General features: G+C 41.5%; 1 protein-coding gene across 3 annotated transcripts in view; it reads right to left on the reverse strand.

Annotated features, from left to right (window-relative positions):
* The window catches only part of naa60 (N-alpha-acetyltransferase 60, NatF catalytic subunit), a 30,545-nt gene that overhangs the window by 2,230 nt on the left and 3,703 nt on the right, over nucleotides 1–24,612 (reverse strand). For 2 of the 3 annotated variants that reach the window (XM_070856705.1, XM_070856706.1), the window contains exons 2-6: nucleotides 23,711–23,826; nucleotides 23,182–23,311; nucleotides 18,118–18,214; nucleotides 5,811–6,045; nucleotides 1,074–1,268 (exon numbers count right to left, since the gene is read on the reverse strand). In XM_070856705.1, coding sequence (XP_070712806.1) covers nucleotides 1,112–1,268; nucleotides 5,811–6,045; nucleotides 18,118–18,214; nucleotides 23,182–23,311; nucleotides 23,711–23,820 — 729 coding nt within the window. In that variant the 5' untranslated portion in view covers nucleotides 23,821–23,826 and the 3' untranslated portion in view covers nucleotides 1,074–1,111. The remainder of the gene's footprint in view (nucleotides 1–1,073; nucleotides 1,269–5,810; nucleotides 6,046–18,117; nucleotides 18,215–23,181; nucleotides 23,312–23,710; nucleotides 23,827–24,612) is intronic. The other variant, XM_070856707.1, reaches the window with a different exon arrangement.

Below are 24,612 nucleotides of genomic sequence, written 5' to 3' on the forward strand. Positions count from 1 at the left end.
AAGTCAAATAGTCAAGGCTCACACATTAATACTGGCCTCTTAGATGAGGTACTAAATGATGTGAACTGCCCACTGTACAACAGAACGGAGAAATTGGAATTGGGAAATTAGCGCAAGAAAAATGTTTCCATTGTATAATGAAATTCATACCAGTTCAACTGTACTGCATAAAATGACTGATGCAGATAAACTATAAGAAAACAATCTGAAGATGACAATGAGATAAAGAACTGACAGCACAAGAAAGAGTAAACAAGTATTATCCAAAGTCAAAAACAGCAAAGGAGCTGAATCACAGAGGCATATCTGAATGACGGGATTATTAATCTCTCCCATGCCAGTTTCCCTTTCTCCTGTGAGATTTGGGCAAGTTCAGCAAACTTGATAGTTTAAAATAATTCAGAACATAACAGCAATCAGACCTGGATTCAAACTCAGGTCTCCCAGTTGACAAGTCAAACATCCTAGCACTGTGTTTTCTTACAGGGATACAATCTATTCTAGAAATCACCCAATAAGCAAAAATATCATATCATATAAACACTTCCAAGATACAAATGCAGAAACACAAACTGCAAAATTCTAAATTTTGCATTTTTCAAGACCTTACAAATAACTGTACCACATTTACCAAAAGCACACGAGAAAATAATTTGCAATTTACTTTCAACTAAACACGATAGGGAACCCAAGGCCAGGCCAAAGGTCACCTAACACACAAGTTCAAGCAAAACAAAAAGAAACAAAAAAGAAATCACAAAGTAAAAAAAATTTAATATTAAATCAAACCAAGAAAAAATATAAATTATTGACCCAAATGGAAAATTGTGAAGTACACTGTGAAGTGCAATCTCACCAATTTTCTGAAGCAGAAAATCCCGAATGTACACATATTAAAAGTGTCTAAAATCAATGAGAAGAAAAATAACCGGCAATTAAGAGCTCACGTAACTTCATTTTAAAAAGATATTGCCTGAAACAGCACCAAGACGATGAACTCATTTAACAAAGCTATTCAGTAAGGTTGGATTTCAAAGTTGTAACATAAAATAAGAAAGTTTTAAACAGCTCACCTTTTTAAATTGTTTGCTTCAAAAAAAAACAAGAGTGATCACATTGCTCTGCTGTACTCTATACCACTTTTTGCTGAAATGCCAGGCCAGGGTAAAAAACTGCGGATAAGGTTCTGTGCCTGACGGTATATTCGCTGGGGAATGGAGCAAGGCCTCAGATTCACCAGAGTTGAGCCAATATGATGAATATAGTCAGTGAAGGGATGTCAAGGAATACAATATTTGCACAATATGGATTTAGACCAAACAGCTAATACAATAATGCAAAAAGTGAAGCAGCAAGTATCTTCGAATTACTGTAAAAGGAAGCATCATGTAGCAGTTTCAAAGTGTGCCTTCAAAACTGCAATGAAGCATAAGAAAATTCGGAACCATCAAAATAATGCATTGGAATGACAGCTATTGGGATACGAGAAGGGGAATGGAAGAGGCAAGAATATATATCCTTCCTTTCAGTGGAGAAAATGTGTGGTTTCACTCAAAATCTTCGCATAAGATCAGCTTTGCTGTTACACCAAGACAGAAGGTATGCAGGTAAGCTGGTCCCAGATACTCCATTGTAACCAACTATCAGGGGGTGGAGAAACAACAGTAGGTCTACCACTGGAAGCTAGTGGTTCCCCGACCAGACTTTAAATCAATTCTGTTACTAAAACTTTGTTTTTAACAAATGTTAATAATTTCTGTCCATTTGCGATCTGATTTCTATATCGGTTTACTTATGAGCACATTCTTTCTGATGCTGTACATACCAATAAAAATTAAGCAAGCTTTTTTACTTTTTGTAGCCAACAGTCCTTTGGAAGTTAGGCCAGAAGATTCTCAAAAATATGTCTATTTGAAAGGCGTTCCTTGCACAGAAAGTTTGACAACCACTGTTCTGCACCAAGCTTAAATGTTTCTTTAATGTGCCATCTTCATGTTGGCAGTCAGTGCATGCCATACTTTCTTGTCTTGATGGATTGCATCAGGCTTTTATGTGATGCCCAGCCCATCATATCTTCTAGTTTTGCTCTCTTTTGCTTGCTTCTACCTTCAAACTTTGTCAGTAACAACTTAAATAATCTTACCGTTGACTTCCAAAGTGCTACCTCAAGAACCCTCTCATAACTAATTTTCTTGTACAATTAATTTTCTACATGCTATAACTTGGTCCGAGAATCTTATTTTAATTTTAATGTGAGTCTACTTACACTCTCCTATGTATTTATACAATTGCATAATCTGGAGACTTAACAACACCCCCTTTTGACCTGAATCAATATTATGTCTCTAACACATGTAGTTTTCCAATCTCTTCAGAGGCAGGCCAAGTGAGGAGAGCTTGATACGAATTGTTAAGCTGCTTTCTTTCACAGCAAGTGAACTTACAGAACAACAGTTATAATCAGATTCACTTAATTCAATCAGTACAACTTAACTTTGTGTAATGATGCAAAACAAAGAATACGCTATGCTTCCTCATAGCAATGGATATGACTTAACTTGGAACAAGATGTTGAATTATCCTTCTCCATTTTCAACCACTTCACCTCAAAGATTCTCAACTATATATTCCAAAACTGGACTGCCTTCGCAGCCTTCTATTTTTAAAAAGCCTAATTCGTGTCAACTAGAATGTTCAATTATCTTTCATTGCCTTCAGCATCCTGGTTCAGATCCAAATCTACATCACCCAGCCCTACTGTCCTGTGAATTAACCCCTTGAGAGCTAAAGCTAGCACAATGGTAGTATTTTATATGAAGGTTCCCCCAAGCCAAATCATAAATCCTGAATGTAACAAGTTGCTTAAACGATTTTATTGTTATTTTTAAGAACTGAGCACATGCTTTAAAAAAGTGCGTGTCTGTGAATTAGATTTTTTTCCCCCAAAGTTGAACATGACAAACCTCAAGATCATCATAGTGAATGAAGTCCCCACTCTGTGGTTGCATGGACTATCTTCAAAAAGATTTAATGCAAAGATGTTTACGGAGAAGCAACTGAAGGAAAAAAAAAATTCCCATTTCCGTTCGAGGCTCCCACTTCTTAATACACAAAGCATATCTTATTGATATTCACTAACGCATTCCCACAAATATCTGGAATAATTATCAAGATGAGAAAACTCTAGATCATTAACATTACAGTGGCTCGGCTATTCCCCACAGATCCTCAAGTTTATCATTCAGCTTTCTCTTCATCTTCCCTAAAGCAGAGGACAAGATTCTTCATCCTGTTTCATCCTTATTGGATTACATTTTAGGCTCTTGGGATGAACAGATTCTTAAATTTGGGCTTTTGAAACTAATCATTGACTCTAATTTATTCAACTAAATGAATTAATTATCTCCAAAATGCAAAATAATTTGTCTTTGGATCTCACCCATAGGCCTCTTAATCGACCAGACCTTCACAATTAAATATTCAAACCCAGCTCTTAGATGTTCATGCTAATTATTAATTTCCAGACAGATCTGGAAAGACAAAAGCAAAATACTACAGATGCTGGAATCCGAAATAAAAACAGAAAATTGTGGAAATCTCAGCAGGTCAGGCAGCATCTGTGAAGAGAAACAGTTAACATTTCAGGTCGATGACCCTTCTTCTGACGAAGGGTCACAGACCCGAAACGTTAACTCTGTCTCTCCACAGATCTAGAAAGATCCTCGGCAGGTTCTCGACCATTTATCTCCAGATTCCGTAAGAGAAACTCCAAATTATTTCCCTCTCTGTCCCCAAGGATATCAGTACAATCTGCTGACTATTAAAGCACTGTCTTTTGAGTTTGTTTCTGGTCTCTTGCATAAATACTGATTTCTTGGTGACAATCACCTCAATTGTAGGTTTCAGGCTCAGGTTATCAACTATCCATTGTTGCAAATCTCTGAGGAATAAATAGAACTATCTGGAAAATAATCAAGTAATCATTTTACCAAATGTTTATCCTGACAAACCTGACCAAGAATGTGAATTTCACACTCTAAAATGTGTCTATATCTACACCGATCAAAGTAAACAGCTCAAACCAACTGGCCCTATTTATCATAAGGAAACAGGGGACGTTCCATTTTAAAGCAAAACCAAAAGCTTTGAAATTTGGATGGGTAACAGTTCTGGCAAAAACTTCTTTCCTATCCAAGTTAAAGGTCACTCTGCAGAACTGACTCAAACATTACAGCAGTACTGGATAACATCCATAGGGAAAAGCTACATTGTTATCCACTTACATCTTTCCAGACATTATTCTAGGTTTAATTGGATATCCAGCTCTTATCGAAGGGTTTTATCTTAATAGGGCAGAAATTCCAACCTCCCAGGTCCGTACCGAGTGTCTACGGACCCGGGAAGGCATCGCAAAAGCCGGTTTTCAGTGCACAATGCACGTACGCTGAAAATCGTATTTACTGATCTGTCAAGCTGGAGCTTGACAGATCTTCCATATCTTGGGAGCGAGGACATTTGCACGGGCAAGATTGCGGAATTTACCCATATCTTGCCCAGCAAATGTCCTCAAAACTCTTGTGTCTGATAAAAGCAGGCGCATAGCTTACTTTTACAGGCATAAGAGTTTTAAAATACACAAAAACATTTCAAAATAAAATGATAAAAACACATTTTGTTTAAAACTATCCCCACTACGGAAAGTTCATTTTAAACCATAATTTAAAAACTTTTTTTTTTTTAAATCGTAAAAATATATATATATTTTAAATACATTAAAACTTTAATTTAAATTAATAAAAATGTGGTATATTTTTTCTAATTTTTATTATTGGTTTTGTGTGTTTTTGGGGCTGTTTCTCATTCATAATAATGGGAACTTCAACTTACGGAGTTCTCATTATTATGAATGAGAACATACTTTACCAGATTGGCTGCCCAGAGCCATGTGACTCCACCACCAGGCCTGCACACATCCCAACGTGCACGTGTTGTGATGCGCAGTAGAGGACTCGGGACCGGAACTCGCGTGGGTGCAACAGGATAAGTTAAGTGCACATTTTTTTTTAAAGTTTTTTTACCCGATCGCCCGCAGTAAGCAGCTGGCCAGGATTCCTGGGCCATTATTTCTATTGATTTTTAATTTTATATTCTATAAAATAATTGATCAGGTTATTTAGCCAGGTTAACACTGATGTGTAACTGAGTAAATTTACGCAAGCGATGGAGCAAAGCTGAAGATTAATCCTTACCATAATGGTGCTCGTTACCCAAAAGAGGGTCCACCAACACCAATACAGAACCGATAATTCCAATCCCTTCAATCAGGAACCTGGCAATTCAGAAAAAGAATTGCACAATGGTTGCTGTGCAATAAATTTATATAGGAGTCACAACTAAGCCTGTGAGAATCACTCAAGCATTGGAGATAAATCCAACTGCATGTGTGGAAGATTAGCCTTCTTTCAGGCAAAAGAAATTATAAGTAATTTTCTTAACAATTGACTTCAATGCATTTTGTTTTGACACTTTATGAAATACAATAATTCATAGATCTTATGCGGAAGTTCGTAACACATTAATATTTTAACAGTAAAATATAGAGAAAACAAAAAGATTAAAAATAATGTACAATCCTTAAACTCAACAATGAAAAAAATTCTTAAGTAGATAGTCAATCAAATGTTTTTCTGTAGAATTATAATATTTAAAAAAGAGATCTATAAATTATTAAGCAATTGCCATAAAATAACTTCTGTAGTCAAATGCAGAATGAAATATATTTTGGGAGCTTAATTCTGTTTAAAGGATATAAGATTGTCCAAGGAGGATGTCCCCCGTTGATATAAAGAACATACGTGAAGCCATCCTTTAAAACACCACGTATAGAGTAATAATAGGGCAGGTAGTGATGTTGTTTAAAGTCCCTATTTTCATAGAAGTGGATGGCAGTACTATTGGTAGTAAGAACATGCAAATAGATTGCTTTGCAATGATCTTGAGCAGTGGTTGATATGTGATCCTTCAGACTTTCAAGTAATAATGAACCTTAAAAATAAAAAGGTGCAGAAGTCATTAAAACACATTTCAGATTTTATATTTTAATATATATAGAAAGCAAAACCCTCATTTATAGAAGGAAAATCTAGGAGGAGTACTTACAGTGCCAAATAACCCCTCCGCCAGCTCTAATTAAAGTAAAATCAAAAACAAGGTGTCCTACTTTTTAAGATGCATCTCAATTCAACAAAATTTCCCTTCCCATGGAGGTCCACCAAACTGCTATTGCTTGACAGTGCACTTACTATTTCACATGCATGAAAATGTTAACACTTCCGAAGTACACAGCTGGTACTAAAATCTCCCAACATGGGCATCAAAGGTTTCATGGTAGAACATACTAAAAACATCCCAATAGTGGAAAATCAAGGGGCTATAGGGAGGGAGGAACTGAATACAATCACTATCACTAAAGAAGTAATACTCGGTAAAATAATAGGACTAAAGGCAGACATGTCCCCTGGACCCGATGGCTTACATCCTCAGGTCTTAAAAGAAGTGGCTGTGGAGATAGTGGATGCATTCGTTGTAATCTACCAAAATTCCCTGGATTCTGGGGCTGTCCCAGCGGATTGGAAAACTGCAAATGTAACGTCCTATTTAAAAAAAGGAGGCAGACAAAAAGCAGGAAACTATAGACCAGTTAGCTTAACATCTGTCGTTGGGAAAATGCTGGAGTCCACTATTAAGGAAGCAGTAGCGGGACATTTGGAAAAGCATAATTCAATCAAGCAGAGTCAGCATGGTTTTATGAAAGGGAAATCATGTTTGACAAATTTTCTGGAGTTCTTCGAAGATGTAATGAACAGGATGAATAAGGGGGAACCAGTGGATGTGGTGTATTTGTATTTCCAGAAGGCATTTGATAAGATGCCACATAAAAGGTTACTACACAAGAAAAAGTTCATGGGGTTGGGGGTAATATATTAGCATGGATAGAGGATTGGCTAACTACAAAAAAGAGTCGGGATAAACGTGTAATTTTCCGGTTGGCAAACAATAACTAGTGATGTGTCGCAGGGATTGGTGCTGGGGCCTCAACTATTTACAATCTATATTAATGACTTGGATGAAGGGACCGAGTGTAATGTAGCCAAGTTTGCTGATGATACAAAGATGGCAAAGCAAATTGTGAGGACACCAAAAATCTGCAAAGGGATATAGACAGGCTAAGTGAGTGGGCAGAAATTTGGCAGATGGAGCATAATGTGCGAAAATGTGAGGTTATCCACTTTGGAAGAAAAAAATAGAAAAGCAAATTATAATTTAAATGGAGAAAAATTGCCAAGTGCTGCAGTACAGAGGGACCTCGGGGTCCTTGTGCATGAAACACAAAAAATGAGTATGTAGGTACAACAAGTAATCAGTAAGGCAATGGAATGTTGGCCTTTATTGCAAGGGGGAGAGAGTATAAAAGCAGAGAAGTTCTGCTACAACTGTACAGGGTATTGGTGGGGCCACACCTGGAGTACTGCGTACAGTTTTGGATTCCGTATTTAAGGAAGAATATACTTGCATTGGAGGCTGCTCAGAGAAGGTTCACTAGATTGATTCCGGAGATGAGGGAGTTGACTTATGAAGATAGGTTGAGTAGGTTGGGTCTATACTCATTGGAGTTCAGAAGAATGAGAGGTGATCTTATCGAAACATACAAGATAATGAGAGGTCTTGACAAGGTGGATGCTGAGAGCATATTTCCACTCATAGAGGAAATTAAAACTAGGGGACATAGTCTCAGAATAAGGGGCTGCCCAATTAAATAGATGAGGAGGAATTTCTTCCCTGAGGGTTGTAAATGTGTGGAATTCTCTTCCCCAGAGAGCTGTGGAGGCTGGGTCATTGAATATATTTAAGGCGGAGATAGACACATTTTTGAGCGATAAGGTAATAAAGGGTTATGGGGAGTGGGCAGGGAAGTGGAGCTGAGTCCATGATCGGATCAGCCATGATCTTATTGAATGGCGGAGCAGGCTCGAAGGGCCGGGTGGCCTACTCCTGCTCCTATTTCTTATGTTCTTATTATTTCTTAAATCATTAAAAGCACCATCGCACGACTGGAATACACTGGAGTTGTAATGCCATAGTTACTAATTGTGCATTTAAATGCATCACATATGGAAGCTGAAAATAAACCACATTCCCTTCAAATTTTACTTCAGTTTTCTTCCCCTACTTTACATTCCTCAGCTTCATAACATACACTGTTCCCTATACAGGAGGCCTCTGTTTTTCAGGCCTTAGCCATTGTACTTTTAACCTAATACTAGGAACTGTGGGTATTCCTTTCCAGCAGTGTACTCTAGAAAAGAACTGATTTTAGTAAAACCAAACTGTAGGATCATTTCCTTAATTTTAAGGTACCGTTGCTGGCTCCTAGTCTTTTCATTTTAAACTAAAAACTCATGTTACAAGGCTCAACTTGCTGTGCCATAAAATGATGCAGCACAATTTAGCACCTGTAATTCCCAATCTCAACCAGCATAAGAGGAGCACAACAGAAATATAGAAACATAGAAAATAGGTGCAGGAGGAGGCCATTCGGCCCTTCGAGCATGCACCACCATTCAATAAGATCATGGCTGATCAGTCACCTCAGTACCCCTTTCCTGCTTTCTCTCTATACCTCTTGATCCCTTTAGCCATAAGAGCCATATCTAACTCCCTCTTGAATATATTCAATCAACTGGCATCAACAACTCTCTGCGGCAGGGAATTCCACAGGTTAACAACTCTCTGAGTGAAGAAGTTTCTCATCTCAGTCCTAAATGGCTTACCCCTTATCTTTGGACGATGTCCTCTGGTTCTGGACTTCCCCAACATCGGGAACATTCTTCCTGCATCTAACCTGTCCAGTCCTGTCAGAATTTTATATGTTTCTATGAGATCCCCTATCATCCTTCTAAACTCCAGTGAATACAGGCCCAGTCGATCCAGTCTCTCCTCATACGTCAGTCCTGCCATTCCTGGAATCAGTCTGATGAACCTTTGCTGCACTCCCTCAATAGCAAGAACGTCCTTCCTCAGATTAGGAGACCAAAACTGAACACAATATTCCAGGTGAGGCCTCACTAAGGTCCTGTACAACTGCAGTAAGACCTCCTTACTCCTATACTCAAATCCTCTAGCTATGAAGGCCAACATACTATTTGCCTTCTTCATCACCTGCTGTACCTGCATGCCAACTTTCAATGACTAATGTACCATGACACACAGGTCTCGTTGCACCTCCCCTTTTCCTAATCTGTCACCATTCAGGTAATATTCTGCCTTCATGTTTTTGCCACCAAAGTGGATAACCTCACATTTATCCACATTATACTGCATCTGCCATGCATTTGCCCACTCACCTAACCTGTCCAAGTCACCCTGCAGCCTCTTAGCGTCCCCCCCACAACTCTCACCGTCACCCAGCTTAGTGTCATCTGCAAACTTGGAGATATTACACGCAATTTGTTCATCTAAATCATTAATGTATACTCTAAATAGCTGGGGTCCCAGCACTGAGCCCTGCGGCACCCCACTAATCACTGCCTGCCATTCTGAAAAGGACCTGTTTATCCCGACTCTCTGCTTCCTGTCTGCCAACCAGTTCTCTATCCATGTCAGTACATTACCCCCAATACCATGTGCTTTAAGTTTGCACACCAATCTCTTGTGTGGGACCTTGTCAAAGCCTTTTGAAAATCCAAATACACCACATCCACTGGTTCTCCTTTGTCCACTCTACCAGTTACATCTTCAAAAAATTCTAGAAGATTTGTCAAGCAGGATTCCCCTTTCATAAATCCATGCTGACTTGAACCAATCCCGTCACTGCTATTTCATCTTTAATAATTGATTCCAACATTTTCCTCACGACTGATATCAGGCTAACTGGTCTATAATTACCAGTTTTCTCTCTCCCTCCTTTCTTAAAAAGTGGTGTTACATTAGCTACCTTCCAGTTCATAGGAATTGATCCAGAGTTGATAGACTGTTGGAAAATGATCACCAATGCATCCACTATTTCTAGGGCTACTTTCTTAAGTACTCTGGAATGCAAACTATCAGGCCCCGGAGATTTATCGGCCTTCAATCCCATCAATTTCCCGAACACAATTTCCTGACTAATAAGGATTTCCTTCAGTTCCACCTTCTCACTAGACCCTCGGTCCCCTAGTATTTCCGGAAGGTTATATGCGTCTTCCTTCGTGAAGAAAGAACCAAAGTATTTGTTTAACTGGTCCGCCATTTCTTTGTTCCCCATTATAAATTCACCTGAATCTGACTGCAAGGACCTACGTTTGTTTTCACTAATCTTTTTCTCTTCACATATCTATAGAAGCTTTTGCAGTCAGTTTTTATGTTCCCTGCAAGCTTCCTCGTATACTCTATTTTCCCCCTCCTAAGTAAACCCTTTGTCCTCCTCTGCTGTATTATAAAATTCTCCCAGTCCTCAGGTTTGCTGCTTTTTCTGGCCAATTTATATGTCTCTTCCTTGGATTTAACACCATCCTTAATTTCCCTTGTTAGCCACGGTTGAGCCACCCTCCCACAATGAGAGAGAAATCTGGAGGTCCGTCACCTCAAGAAGCATATGTAAACATTGTTTTCCAATTTCAATAGGAACACATGATAATAAGGAAACATCATCATTGAGCTTTCCATCACCAAGGTCTTGTTTCGGAGCCTGATTAGTTTTCAAAGTACACTCCACTGAATTAGTAATTAACCTTTTCAATGCCCTGACAAAACAGGAATTAACCTATTGAATACCCTGACAGAACAGGAATTAGAATCATAGAAATTTACGGCACAAAAGAAGGCTATTCGACCCATCGTGTCCGCGACGGTCGAAAAAGAGCTATCTAGCCTAATCCCACTTTCCAGCTCTTGGTCCGTAGCCTTGCAGGTTACTGCACTTAGAACGTAAGAAATAGGAGTTGGAGTAGGCCATTTGGCCCTTTGAGTCTGCTCCATTATTCATCAAGATAATTGCTGATCTTCTAGCAGAACTCCAGCTTCCCGTACTATCCCCATATCCCTTAATTCTCAAAAATTTATCGACCTCTGTCTTGAATATACTCAATGACTGAGCATCCACAGCTCTCTGGGATAAAGAATTCAAAGATTCACAACCCTCTGAGTGAAGAAATTTCTACTCATCTCAGTCTTAAATGGCCAACCTGTGATTCTGAGACTATGACCCTGTGTTCTAGATTCCCCAGCCAGGGGAAACATTTTCTCAGCATTAATCTTGTCAAGCCCCTTAATAATTTTATATGTTTCAATTAGATCACCATCATTCTTCAAAACTCTATCGAATATAGGCCTAGTCTACTCAATCTCTACTCACAGGGCAATCCTCTCTTCCCAGGAACCAGTCTAGTGAACCTTCGTTGCACTCCCTCTAAGGCAAGTATTTCTTTCCTTAGATAAGGAGATCAGAACTGTACACAGTACTCCAGGTGTGACCTCACCAATGCCCTGTATAATTATAGTACGACTTCTTTACTCTTACGATCTAATCCCCTTTGTAACAAAGGCAAACATACCATCTGCTTTCCTAATTGCTTGCTGTACCTGCATGTTAACTTTCTGTGATTCATGTACAGGGATACCCAGGTCCCTCTGAATTCAAACATGTCCCAATCTCACCATTCAACAAATAGCCTGTTCTTTTGTTTTTCCTACCAAAGTGGACAACTTCACACTTCCCCACATTGTATTCTATTTGCCATGTTCTTGCCCACTCAGTCAACCCGTCTATATCTCTCTGTAGCCTCTTTGCATCCTCCTCACAGCTTACTTTCCCACCTAACTTTGTATCATAAGTGAACTTGGATACATTATTCATCTAAGTCATTAAAATAAATTGTAAACAGCTGAGGGCCAAGCACTGATCCTTGCGGTGTCCCGCTAGTTACAGCTTGCCAACCCAAAAAAGCCCTGTTTATTCCGACTCTCTGTTTTCTGTCCATGCTAATATATTGCCTCCAATCCCACGATTCTTAATTTTGTGTAATAACCTTTTGTGCGGCACCTTATCGAATGCTTTTTGAAAATCCAAATACACTACATCTACTGATTCCCCCTTATCCATACTACTAGTTACATCTTCAAAAAACTCATAACAGATTTGTCAAACATGATTTCCCTTTCATAAAACCATGCTGACTCTGCCTAATCATATTTCGATTTTCGAAGTGCCCTGCTACCACGTCCCTAAATTTGCTTACTACTGATGGCAGGCTAACTGGCCTATATTTCTCCATTTTTTTCTCTTCCTCCTTTCTTAAATAGCGGAGTTATGTTTGCTACCTTCCAATCCTTGGGGACTGCTCTAGAATCCAGGGAATTCTGGAAGATTAATACCAGTGCATCCACTATCTCTGCAGCTACATCTTTTAAAACCCTAGGATGCAGGTCATCAGGACCACGTGATTTGTAGCCACTTAGTCCATTAATTTCTCCAGTACTATGGGCCCAAGTTTCCACAAGAAAAAAAGGGCGCCCGTTTTTCGCGCCTAAAACGGCGCCTAAAAAAATCCTCGCTATTCTCCACCTACTTACAGGTCCTCTGGCCCTCGGCGCAGCCAGCACGAGCTGTGGGGGGGGGGGGGGGGGGCGGAGCCAGGTCCTGGCGCTGAAAACAGTGCCGGGACCTCTGCACATGCGCGCTACAGTCGGCACACAAGTGCAGTAGCTCCAGGCGCCGAACTGTGTGGGAGGGGCCCGAAGCACGCAGCCCCTAGCCCTGGCTGAATGAATAAGGCTCCTCCCACGGCCAGCTCCTGCTCCCCGCCCCCGACAACCGCTTCCCCCCCCCCCCCCCCCCGACCCGACACCCGCTCCCCCCCCCGCGACCCGACACCCGCTCCCCCCCCCCCCCCCCCCCGCCGACCAGACACCCGCTCCCCCCCCCCACCGACCAGACACCCGCTTCCCCCCCCCCCCCCCCCCCCCCGCTGACCAGACACCCGCTCCCCCCCCCCACCGACCAGACCCGATACCCGTCCCCCCCCCCCCCCCCGCCGACCAGACACCCGCTCCCCCCCCCGCGACCCGACACCCGCTCCCCCCCCCCCCCCCCCCGCCGACCAGACACCCGCTCCCCCCCCCCACCGACCAGACACCCGCTTCCCCCCCCCCCCCCCCCCCGCTGACCAGACACCCGCTCCCCCCCCCCACCGACCAGACCCGATACCCGTCCCCCCCCCCCCCCCCCCGCCGACCAGACCCGACCCGACACCCGCTCCCCCCACCCCCGCCGACCAGACACTCGCTCCCGACCCGAGACCCGACACCCGCTCCCCCCCCACCCGATACCCGCTCCCCCCGCCCCTCCCCCCCGCTCTCTCTCTCTTCCCCCCCCCCGCTCTCTCTCTCTTCCCCCCCGCCCCCGCTCTCTCCCTCCCTCCCTCTCCCTCCCTCCCAGCGACACGAACGGCTGCAGAATTCTCCCTGGCTGAAGCACTTTCACACAGGTAGGAAGATGGTTTATTTAATCTTTTCTTTGCTTATAAATGTTTATTCAGGTTGAATTTATTTGTATAATATTTGTAGAAGTATAAATAAGGATTTATTGTCGAATTTAATGAGTTCCCTCCCCCCCCCCCGTCGTTCTGGACGCCTAATTTGTAACCTGCGCCTGATTTTTTAATGTGTAGAACAGGTTTTTTCAGTTCTACAAAAATCTTCACTGGCTCCATTCTACTTTAGTTTGGAGTACATTTTCACTGTGGAAATTTTCAAATCAGGCGTCAGTGGCCGGACACGCCCCCTTTTGAAGAAAACATTCTGTTCTAAACTAGAACTGTTCTACCTGACTAGAACTGCAGAAAAAAAAATGTGGAGAATTGCGATTTCTAAAATAGTCCGTTCTCCACCAGTTGCTCCTAAAAATCAGGCGCGAATCATGTGGAAACTTGGGCCCTATGTCTTTACTTATACTGATTTCTTTACGTTCCTCATTCTCTCTGGTGCATATCTACTTCAAGTGCATATGCAAGTACTTTGTAAATGTGATGAGATTTTCTGCCTTTACCACCCTTTCAGGCAGTGCATTCCAGACCCCCACTGCCCTCTGGGTGAAAAAACTGTTCAATCCCCCTTTAGAATGGTTACAGCACAGAAGGAGGCCATTCGGCTCATCGAGCCCATGCCAACTCTCTACAAGAGCACTTCAGCTAGTCACACTCCCCAGCCCTTTCCCTGTAGTCCTGCATATTTTTTCCTTCAGGTACTTATCCCATTCCCTTAAGAAAGCCATGACTTGAGTCCACCTCTACCACCCTTTCAGGCAGTGCATTCCAGATCCTAACCACTTGCTGCATAAAAATGTTTTTCCTTATGTCGCCTTTAGTTCTTTTGCCAATCACCTTAAATCTGTGTCTTCTGGTTCTCGACCCTTTTGCCAATGGAAACAGTTACTCTCTATCTACTCTGTCTAGACCCCTCATGATTTTGAACACCTCTATCAAATCTCCTCTCAACCTTGATAGAGAATTAACCTTTTGAATGCCGTGACGGAACAGGAATTAACCTTTTGAATGCCCTGATAGAACTTGCATTTATTGTACTTAGTCTTTCATATGCGGCAACAATGTTAATCTCGAAGAAGTTACTCAATAATTTATAAAGCAACTTGTAATCATGTTCACTAATTCTTTCTCTTAGTTTTGCACATAATACATCTTCATTATACTCTCCATTATTTTAAGTGCATTATTTTATGTCTTCTTCCCCAAATAACAGGAAAGGATTCAGCTTACCTAACCACTCTTCAATGCTTCATAATATAAAACCTGAAGTTATCTTTGATGTCTTTCTCTGAATCATTTCTACTGCCTCTATGTCTTTTCGTTAGTACTATGGAGGTGAATTTCCATGGGGGTTCTCTCACTCGTCCGCTGTAACTTGGGGGGAAAGAGCCATAAAAACCCTAGAAAAAATGGTGCTGTTTTTATGGAAATTCACCCCCTTAACCACAATGTACAAATTGTACAAAATATACCAGCAGTGGTCTCACTAAAGCTTTAGAGTGTCATTGTCACTTCTTTGGACACACATCCATTTAAATACCCATAATTTCATTTGCACCTGCTCTCATACACTATGATGGCACCGAGAACATTTTGTCAACTATTAAACAGATTTTTTTTCTGATGTACTTTATTTAAGAAATTCCCTTTACTTTGTAATCTTATTTGCTATTTTAGTATTTCAGAGTTGAATGCCAAAGTCTTCACCCAATTAAGCCTCTGAAATGTATCCTGTGGTGTATGTAGCACACAAATCACTGACTCCACACGGTCTGGTGTAAGTCTAACTGCTGTGACCTTCGTCCTTTATTGTTCAGCTCCAGAGTGCCTCCCAGGTGTGGTGGTCAACCTTATATAGCCTTTATTACAGATACTACCAGGGTTTCCCACCGCAGCGCCCTCTGTGGTGTGGCATAGTACTTACAATGCATTTAAGGTACTGGGACGATACACACATCATTACATAACATATCCCCTTCCTCAAACTGCATTGTTTTTTCACACAACTTATGTTAACTTAGGCACTCTACTTTTAATCCCCATATCAAACTAAATTTAAAGATCGTGACCAGTATTGTGAAGGTTCTTTAACTGATCCACGAGGTATTTCATTGGTCATAGATATCCAATTAAAACTCCTGCCACTGACCAATACTCTTGGTTTACTATTATTTAGCCAAATTCAGAAAGGAGTCTTGTGTTAGGTTTCTATCGAAAGAGGCTGCCAAGAGGCACCGCTCTTCTGATTTTTCCCTTCCCTTGCTGGGAGACACTGCTCTCTCTACTTAGCACCTTCTCCTCAAACCAGGAAGGGGATTTGACCCCACATCCATGCCACTATAAGCTCCAGCTTTCAGTGCCATCACTCTGCCTTATTATTCCTCAAATGTTCAGAGCAGAAAAGAACACATTATTCTATTTGTAAAAATACTTTTTAAATTAGCACCGATAACTTTGATATGAATTAGTTAAGGATAAATTAAGGTTAGTAGCTTGCTTGCTGAGAATCATGTGATGCATCCTATTATATACCGGTGCAACAGGTTGGCACACCAACGTTTTGTACCCCATACTAAAGTGCTGAACTCTTGCTTATTTTCCCCTTTTTCTTTAATGTCTGCCCTTTACAATCACTTGCAGGGAGTGGTAAAGCTTGTTCCCAATCAGTACTTTCAGTTTTAAACTAACACTACCGCTCATTTAATCATTTGGGGCATTTGCGTGGGAGGGGTACCTCTGAAGGAAGCCAGCAGATATTATTTCAGGTGAAGAGGAGCCCTTATACCACACCCCACCCCAAAAGAAATATGATAAGAGCACATTGGGGCTGTGGAGGAAAATTCTCAGCTGGTTAAGGACAGCAAAGTCATAACTGAAAAGTGAGAGGCAAGTAAAAAGCACAATGTTGCCGTGAAGTTGGTCTGGCATTGCGGAAGGATTTTACTGGATGTGGTGCATTTGGATTTTCAGAAGTCATTTGATAAGGTGACACACAAGAGGTTATTAAACAAAGTTAGGGCTCATGGGATTGGGGGTAATATACTAGCATGGATTGAGGATTGGTTAACAGTCAGCAAACAGAGTGTATGAATAAATGGGTAATTTTTGGGTTGGCAGGCTATAACTAGTGGTAACTAGCAAGGATCAGTGCTTGAGCCCCAGCTATTCACAATCTATATCAATGATTTGGATGAGGGGACCAAATGTAATATATCCAAGTTTACTGATGTTACAAAACTAGGTGGGAATGTAAGTTACGAGAATGAAAATAGACTTCAAGGGGATATAGACAGGCTAAATGAGTGGGCAAGAACATGGCAAATGGAATATACTGTGGAAAAATGTGAAGTTATCCACTTTGTTAGGAAAAATAGAAAACAGTATTTTTTTTTAAATGGGGAGAGATTGGGAAATGTTGGTGGTTAGAGGGACCTGGGTGTCTTTGTACATGAATCACTGAAAGTTAACATGCAGGTACAGCAAGCAATTAAAAAAGAAAATGGTATGTTGGCCTTTATTAAAAAGAGGATTTGAGTATAAGAATTAAGATGTCTTACTACAGTTATAAAGGTCTCTGGTGAGACCACACCTGGAGTATCATGTACACTTTTGGTCTCATTACCTAAGGAAGGATAGACTTCCCATAGAGGGAGTGATTACCAGACTGATTCCTGGGATTGGGGGGGGGGTGGGGGGTGCGGGTGGGAATTGCCCTATGAGGAGAGAGTGAGTAGACTTGGCCGATATTCTCTAGAGTTTAGAAGAATGAGAAGTGGTCTCATTGAAACATACTAAATCCTTACAGGGCTTAACAGGGTAGATGCAGGGAGGATGTTTCCCCTGGCTGGGGAGTCTAGAACCAGGGGTCGCAGTCTCAGAATAAGGGGTCGGCCATTTATGATTGAAACGAGGAGAAATTTCTTCACTCAGAGGGTGGTGAATCTTTGGAATTCTCTATCCCAGAAGCCTGTAGATGCTCAGTCGGAGTATATTCAAAACAGAGATCGATAGATGTTTGAATATTAAGGGAATCAAGAGAAACAAACTGCATTAGTGAATTTGGGATACTGGTTGAATCATTGCCATCTCATTTTCACTTACTTCCATGCAGCAAACCAGAGTCAAACTGAATTCTGTCAACTTATTTTTTTAAATCAAATATAATTCGGGTGAATGGGCTATTATGTCAGTTATTATTTACAATTACAGACAAATGGACACGACATTTTAGTAGTGAGTCCTTTCAAGCTTTACTGAAAGAAAATATTTTTATATAACATGGCCACTTACATTTAATAATTTTTTAATAAACTTAATACCTTAGGTTAGATTAAAATTAAAAAACATTTAAAACCAACATAATTTTTCAAAATTATTTTTTTTTTCAACCTTTACAAACTTTGACATCAACCAGCCAATGATCCCTACAGACCTACTTAAAATCCGTCAAGTACAGGCAGTGGCCTCAATCTTCATAAACATAGTATACTCAACAATGTCTTACACTAGAAATAAAATGACAAGTGAATACACTTACCTATTCCATGTTTTCTGAATTCTTTTACAACTCCTAGACTTAAAATGTAAGCAACTTGCGTCTCTATAGGAAAACTAGAGGCCAGAATATCTCCATCCTGTGAGCAACAATAGGAAGAGAGGAAATTATTCAATTGTAGCAGATTATTGATGATGATGAACTAAATCTTGATTAGCAATTTATTACATACCCTGTTCAATATCTTTAGAGACACAAGAGTTTTGCTCAGAACAAAGGCAGGCGTCGGAAATACACACATCAGTCCCCATCACAATAGATGCTGCCTGACCTGCTGTGTATTTTATGATGTCCTGCTTTTGCTTCACATTGCCAGGTTTTTTTTTAAAATGCAAGAATTTTGCTCAGTTTTGCTTTTGGAAGATGTAGATTTTTTTTAAAATTAGTTCTCCAATTTTAAAATGTTGTCTCTTAATGAAATATAAAAGTGCAAGCGACCAAGCAAAAATCATCCTTTTCCTACCTTCTCACTTCATAGTCAACGAAAGCATGCGGTACAATGCATTAGAAGCTAACATTTTGCCCTGCTAATGACTTAGCATATTTAACCAGCGAGTAACTGTGGAACCTTGCTCAATGGTCATTCTTCATTTTGTGATCTGGACAGAAAGCATCATCAGCTATTTTGCCACAACACGTCTGATCCTGCCCTCACCTAATGATACATGTGAACTTCCAGCAAGAATTACGGAGTGCTAATCAGGAGTGGGAAAGCTGCTGATTTTTCCTCCACTTTCTGCTGACTCGTTCCCCCACTGCCCAGACCGAGATCAGCCGATCAGACCTGGGCTCCCTGCTCTGTATAGCTCAGTGCCACACACAGTGTAATTACCCACTGAGCCATCAGAGTAGCTCTTCAATGTGCTCCAGTAACTACATTAAAACACAGAGGGCTAGAATTTCCCCTGGGATCGCTGCTGCTGGTTTCTTAGCGGTATTCCAGCGGTTGTGTCTTTTGAACTGCTGGAATACCGCTGCTATGCGCTCCCGCGATTTTCGGTGGTGGAGTGTCGGTGGGAGCGGGCGGTGGCGAAGGGCCTAAAAGTCGGCGATCTGCTTGCCTTACTAAAGGCAAGCAGCACCCCTGGAAAACGCTCGTTTTTTCTTCTCTGTGCATGTGCGGGCAGTCTTCCGTGATTTTGGGGTCAAAGGTGACCCTGCATATGCGCAGAGAACACAGAGTGCTGGACATTTGAAAGTGCAGAGGTGGGTCAATGAGAGAGAGAGGAGCTGTTGAATAAGGTCGATGTATAAATCTATAAATCAGTATAAATAAGATGGAAAATCAAGCCATGGAAGTGGAGAGGGAGGTAGGTGGAAAGAGGGCCATTCATTTCTCCGAAGAAGCCCAGGAATCATTGGTCCATGAAGTGGAGGCCCGCTGGGATCAACTAACATGGGGTGGGCGAGGAAAACCTGCACCAAATGTGTATCAGCAGTTATGATGAGAGATCGCTGAGGCGGTGTTGTCCATCAGACCCATGATACGGGGGCCGAATCAGTGCCGCAAACGGGGGAATGACATCGCTGGGTCTGCGAGAATAAGTAATAACTTTTATCATGCAGTGACGAATTACTCTTAAGTAGTGTCACGTTTTATTATGTTGTAAAGCTTGGTGACATTTTTTATTACCCATCATCGATCTCATTGTGTTAGTGCTCTGTATTTTCATGTGTTCATCATGCAACACTTGTGTGCTAACAGAACTTAAATGGTGTGCTCGTTGATGAAAAGACTGGTGATGGTTAATTGGGGATGTGTACATATACATATATATGTGTATGTGTATGTATATATGTGTGCGTTCCATATTAATAGCTTTGAAACTAGTTGACACATAATTGTCACCTTTGCAGAAAAAATTAGTTGGCAATAGGGCAGTGCTCCGCAAAACAGGCGGAGGTCCACCGAAGACTATTCCCTTAGAGGAACTAGACCTAGAGGAACGGGAGCGTATGATCGCACTGGCACGCGTGTTGATGTCGAACCAGTTCTCCTGGAGGGCGAGTCTGCAAAATCCCTGGACTGTACTGCTGTCATGTAATTCAATCTTATGGCAATATAATGTAGAATGTAATGTAATACTGGGAGCATGAAATCTTGTTCGTTCTGACATGATTTTTTGGTTGATCTCACACTGCCACTTGGAAAGCAAACTGTTTGGGGCTTAAGTTTTGTTATGTCATGTAGTTTCTGTCTACTTTGCTTATATAGTTTCATATAATGATTCTCGGTAATATATGCTTGTTCTCCACATAAGCCTGCGCAAAGTGAATTGCTCTCATGTTACCTCTGTCCCCTCCCCTGTCGCCAACCACTAATGTTGTGTTTTTAAACTTGCGCAGGTGGAGCCGCCTGTCCCTCCCAGAGAGGAGTCATTGGAGGGAATAAGGAATGAAGAGATGGTGGTGGAAGAGATGGTGCTGCAGGAGCAGGAGGAGAACACTCCTCAAAACTGTGTCACGGTGGTGGTGCAGGAGTGAGGGAGGGGTGGCGGGACTTCAAGGGTCCTTTCTACCTGCAGCCACCGGTTCCTCGTCGGAATCCAACTTTCCTGGATTCTGCTCTGAGGAAGCTGGACCACGCAGCATGCAGCGGCGCACACCGACCCCCATGTTGAATCTGTGATGGCTGATCCGGCAAGATGGGAATGCTGCGAGACAGGCAGATGTGAGCCTGGACATGGTGGGACATTCCAGGATCAGCATCAACTTGAGTTGAGAACTGCTCCAGGCCATTGCTGGGTTGTCCACAAACATCGCAGCTTTAGCAGCCCGTCAATCGGAGGACATGGCGGAGCTGATTGCCGTGGTGAGGGAGAATACTCAAGACTATCAATGCCAATGCTATGCGGCAATCGACGGTTGTGGGATATGGCACTGCACTCAAAGGTGCCATACCACCAATGGTGACAGCACCTGATCGTTGGGAGGAACTAGTTTCTTCCGACTTTGAAGATGGGTCTCCAACTTCTCCAGAGCCCCTACACATAGCGTTGCCGTTGTCACCCACCCCCTCCCCCCCCTCAGCAGTCGCGCTCGAGGTGTTCTGCTGCTGCACGACGTACTAGTCCCGACGTGGGCAGGGCCAGGGGTATTGATAGTGGGAGGAGGAGGTGGTCAGGGCCAAGGATCAGGGGGCGATTGTCATTTGTTAAATCTGCAGTGATTTAACAATTTGTCAAGACTTCAACTCGTGTCCAGTGACTCTCCCCAGCCACCAATACTCAAATAGCCTGTCAACATTGACTATCCAGGCTTACACATCAGAATGTCCTCTTGGTTGAGGCAGTAGATGGTTCACTGTACCCACGTGGTCATACTCCAGCAAGATTCAACATTTTCAGAATATAAAAAGTGGGGGGGGGGGGGGGGAGTGCATGGTAGTAACTCATCTTTATTAAGGGCATATTTTAAAAATAGAATAAAATTTAGTCAGCTGAACCCCTGAAAATTGAGAGGAAATATTTTGAAGCAATAGAATTTTCCTGATTGAGACACTAATGTTCCCTGAATTGTGAGTGAATGGCAACAGTTGGGAACCTTGCAAAAGCAAGGGAGGGTTCTGTAAGATTTCAGGGTAATAATACTCGTTTTATTTTGCAGTGCTTTCAAACAAGAGGCAGGAAACAATTTGAAGCCAGAAATTTAAACCTTAGTTGCAATATTTTCTATGAGGCCTCGAGATTGCTGGGCTGACTGACTGTCATTTGTTTCTCATCAAATGCTCCTGTTTCTTCTTGTCCTCCTTCAATATACATTGGGAGTGAAAGATATACTAAAAACGCAGCCGTTTCCTCAGAGAAAAAAAACAAAATGGAGGCATAACGCTGGGCCCCAAATAAGGCAAGTACCTAAAAAAATGGGCGGTTTCGATCCCGAGCGATAAAAACACTTTTGTGGAAATTTGCACTGCAGGGGAATTTTGATCGATTTTTGGGTGGGAAACATGGGCGGGCGATATGCAGCAACACCGGTGGTAATCGTAGTCCGAAATTACCGCCGGCGATAATCGGGAGTAAAACGGGCGATAACTTGCCTTTTGGCAAAAACGGGCAGTAACTGGGCGATCCCAGGGGAAATTCTAGTCCAAAGAAATCAATTATTGCTGTCTTTGTAACTTGCTACTTTGGTACCCCAAAAAAACTGAAATAGGACAAAGAATCCAATGGGATATACAGTGCTTTGTAACATGCATCGCTTCTAAGGTTTGGAAATCACTGCAGGCCTTTTTTTTTTCAACTTATATTATAGTAGTCATTTTACTGCAAATAAAAACCATTCAATCTTGCCTTTAAGTTGTCTTCATTTATTAGCGGATTGAAGTGCCTTCAACTCTTTTATTGCTATTTGCATTATTTAATAAATATATAAATGTTGCAGTTGCCCTCAAACAAAAATAATTCTTATTTATTTAGCATTGTTGCAATAAGCAACTGCGAGTTAACAGTCATAGGACTTGTATTTATATAGCGCCTTTCATGGCCACTAGACGTCCCAAAGCGCTCTACAGCCAATTAAGTACTTTTGAAATGTAATCACTGTTGTATTGTAGGAAACGCTGCAGCAAGCTCCCACAAACAATGTGATACTGACGAGATAATCTGTTTTAGTGATGTTGATTGAGGGATAAATATTGGCCAGGACACCAGGGATAACTCCCCTGCTCTTCTTCAAAATAGTGCCATGGGATCTTTTACATCCACCCGAGAGAGCAGACAGGGCCTCGGTTTAACGTCTCATCTGGAAGACGGCACCTTCAACAGTGCAGAGTTCTGTCAGTCCTGCACTGGAGTGTCTGCCTAGATTAAACTTGAACCCACAACCCTCTGACTCAGAGGTGACGGGGCTACCAACTGAGCCACAAAGGATCTTTAACAGATGAGACCAGGCTATGCATTGCATTACTTACAGTAAATTATTCTTGTGTTAAGTGTATTCTGCACTGCATTGTCAGTAAACAGTTTTTGTTTTAATAAAAGCACCAATAGTCTTAATCTCTCAAGAGGTCTTGCATTTGAAGTGGAATGTGTTGTGAAGACATACCTCTTTATGTACCTTTGCTCGACTTTTTATTTCAGCCACTATCATTCCCACAATGCCACATTTATATGTGGCTGCCAAGGAAAAGAATTTCTTGTTGGAAGTGATGTCCCGGTACCATGAATCTGGGTACCTGTTCAAAGCAGAAGACAAGATCAATCTTCTTTCTACAAGTTCTATCAAATAGCTCCCTATGCTGATGTTGTAACTGTAACACAAAAGCAGCACCAAATGCAGGTTAATTTCTATTGCAATTATTCTGCTGATATTTCCAACACCACTTTTAACTTTATGATTTGTAATCCGAGCCAATCCAGCTTCATAATAAAATTAGCTTATCCTGAAACAAGGCTTGAAATTAAATCTTGCCTATTAAACTATGACCAGAACAACAAACCAGGATCAAGAGAGGGGACAGTATTGGTATGCAATAAGTGTGCGATTCCATAAAAGAATTAATTAGAGAAGGCCATAAACCTTACTCTGAAGAATGGATAGGGAGGAAAGAAATTTAAATACTAGTAATACTCACTCTATTGGGAACCAGTCACCACAGAGCTGCTTCACTGTATCTATGTCATCGTGACAGAGTAAGCGAAGTTGTATTTCACTAAGTACAGTGGAGGACACGATGTCTGTCATTCACAGCTGAAAAGGAATACAAACTCCCCATAACACACTGCAATAATGTATTGTGCATTTAAGTCACCCTCATTTAAAAGAAAGACAAATAGGTAACTTCTATGGGATCTTGCTTAACCAATAGCCAGAATATAGTTGTTGAATGGCCAAGACAGCAATCCAAAATCTTCCCCTTCCAGAAAGGCCTCTGCTGCCCAGCATGCAGTGGTACTTCGGTGGTAATACTTCCCTAACACATTCAGTTCCAGATACGTCCCGAGGGCAGTCTGAATTAATCAGACTCATTGAGGTCAATGAAACCACTCCTGGTGTACAAGGGCCAATGCCTGTAGCCTCTATCATCAGACCAACTCTGGAAAGAGACGAAGAGAAAAACCCAAGTCTCTATGAGGCTGAAATAACTTGTCAACGGAAAGAAAGATAGTAAATAATGTTATACGCATTTTGTGAGGGGGCTGTGGGGAACAACATCTGAACACACCCCAACCTTTCTTTCCACTTTAAACAATCAAATTTTAAAACATTCTATTGTAATTAATACTTACAAACAGCAACATTGTTTATGATGCACATAACTTCTAATATAACTTGCATTGTCCACGGCTTCCTACCCTTCTTCCTACCCTTACTAAAGAGGATAAGGAGAAGATTTATAGTGTAGTGGTCGTGTTGCAGAGCTTGTAATCCAGAGGCCTGCACGGATAGTTTAAAGTGCACGAGTTTGAATCCCACCATGGCAGTTTGAAAATTTGAATTCAGTTAAAAAAAAAGATTGGTATTGATGACCATGAA

The sequence above is a fragment of the Pristiophorus japonicus genome, chromosome 15 (assembly GCF_044704955.1).
Source record: "Pristiophorus japonicus isolate sPriJap1 chromosome 15, sPriJap1.hap1, whole genome shotgun sequence".
Taxonomy (NCBI): domain Eukaryota; kingdom Metazoa; phylum Chordata; class Chondrichthyes; family Pristiophoridae; genus Pristiophorus; species Pristiophorus japonicus.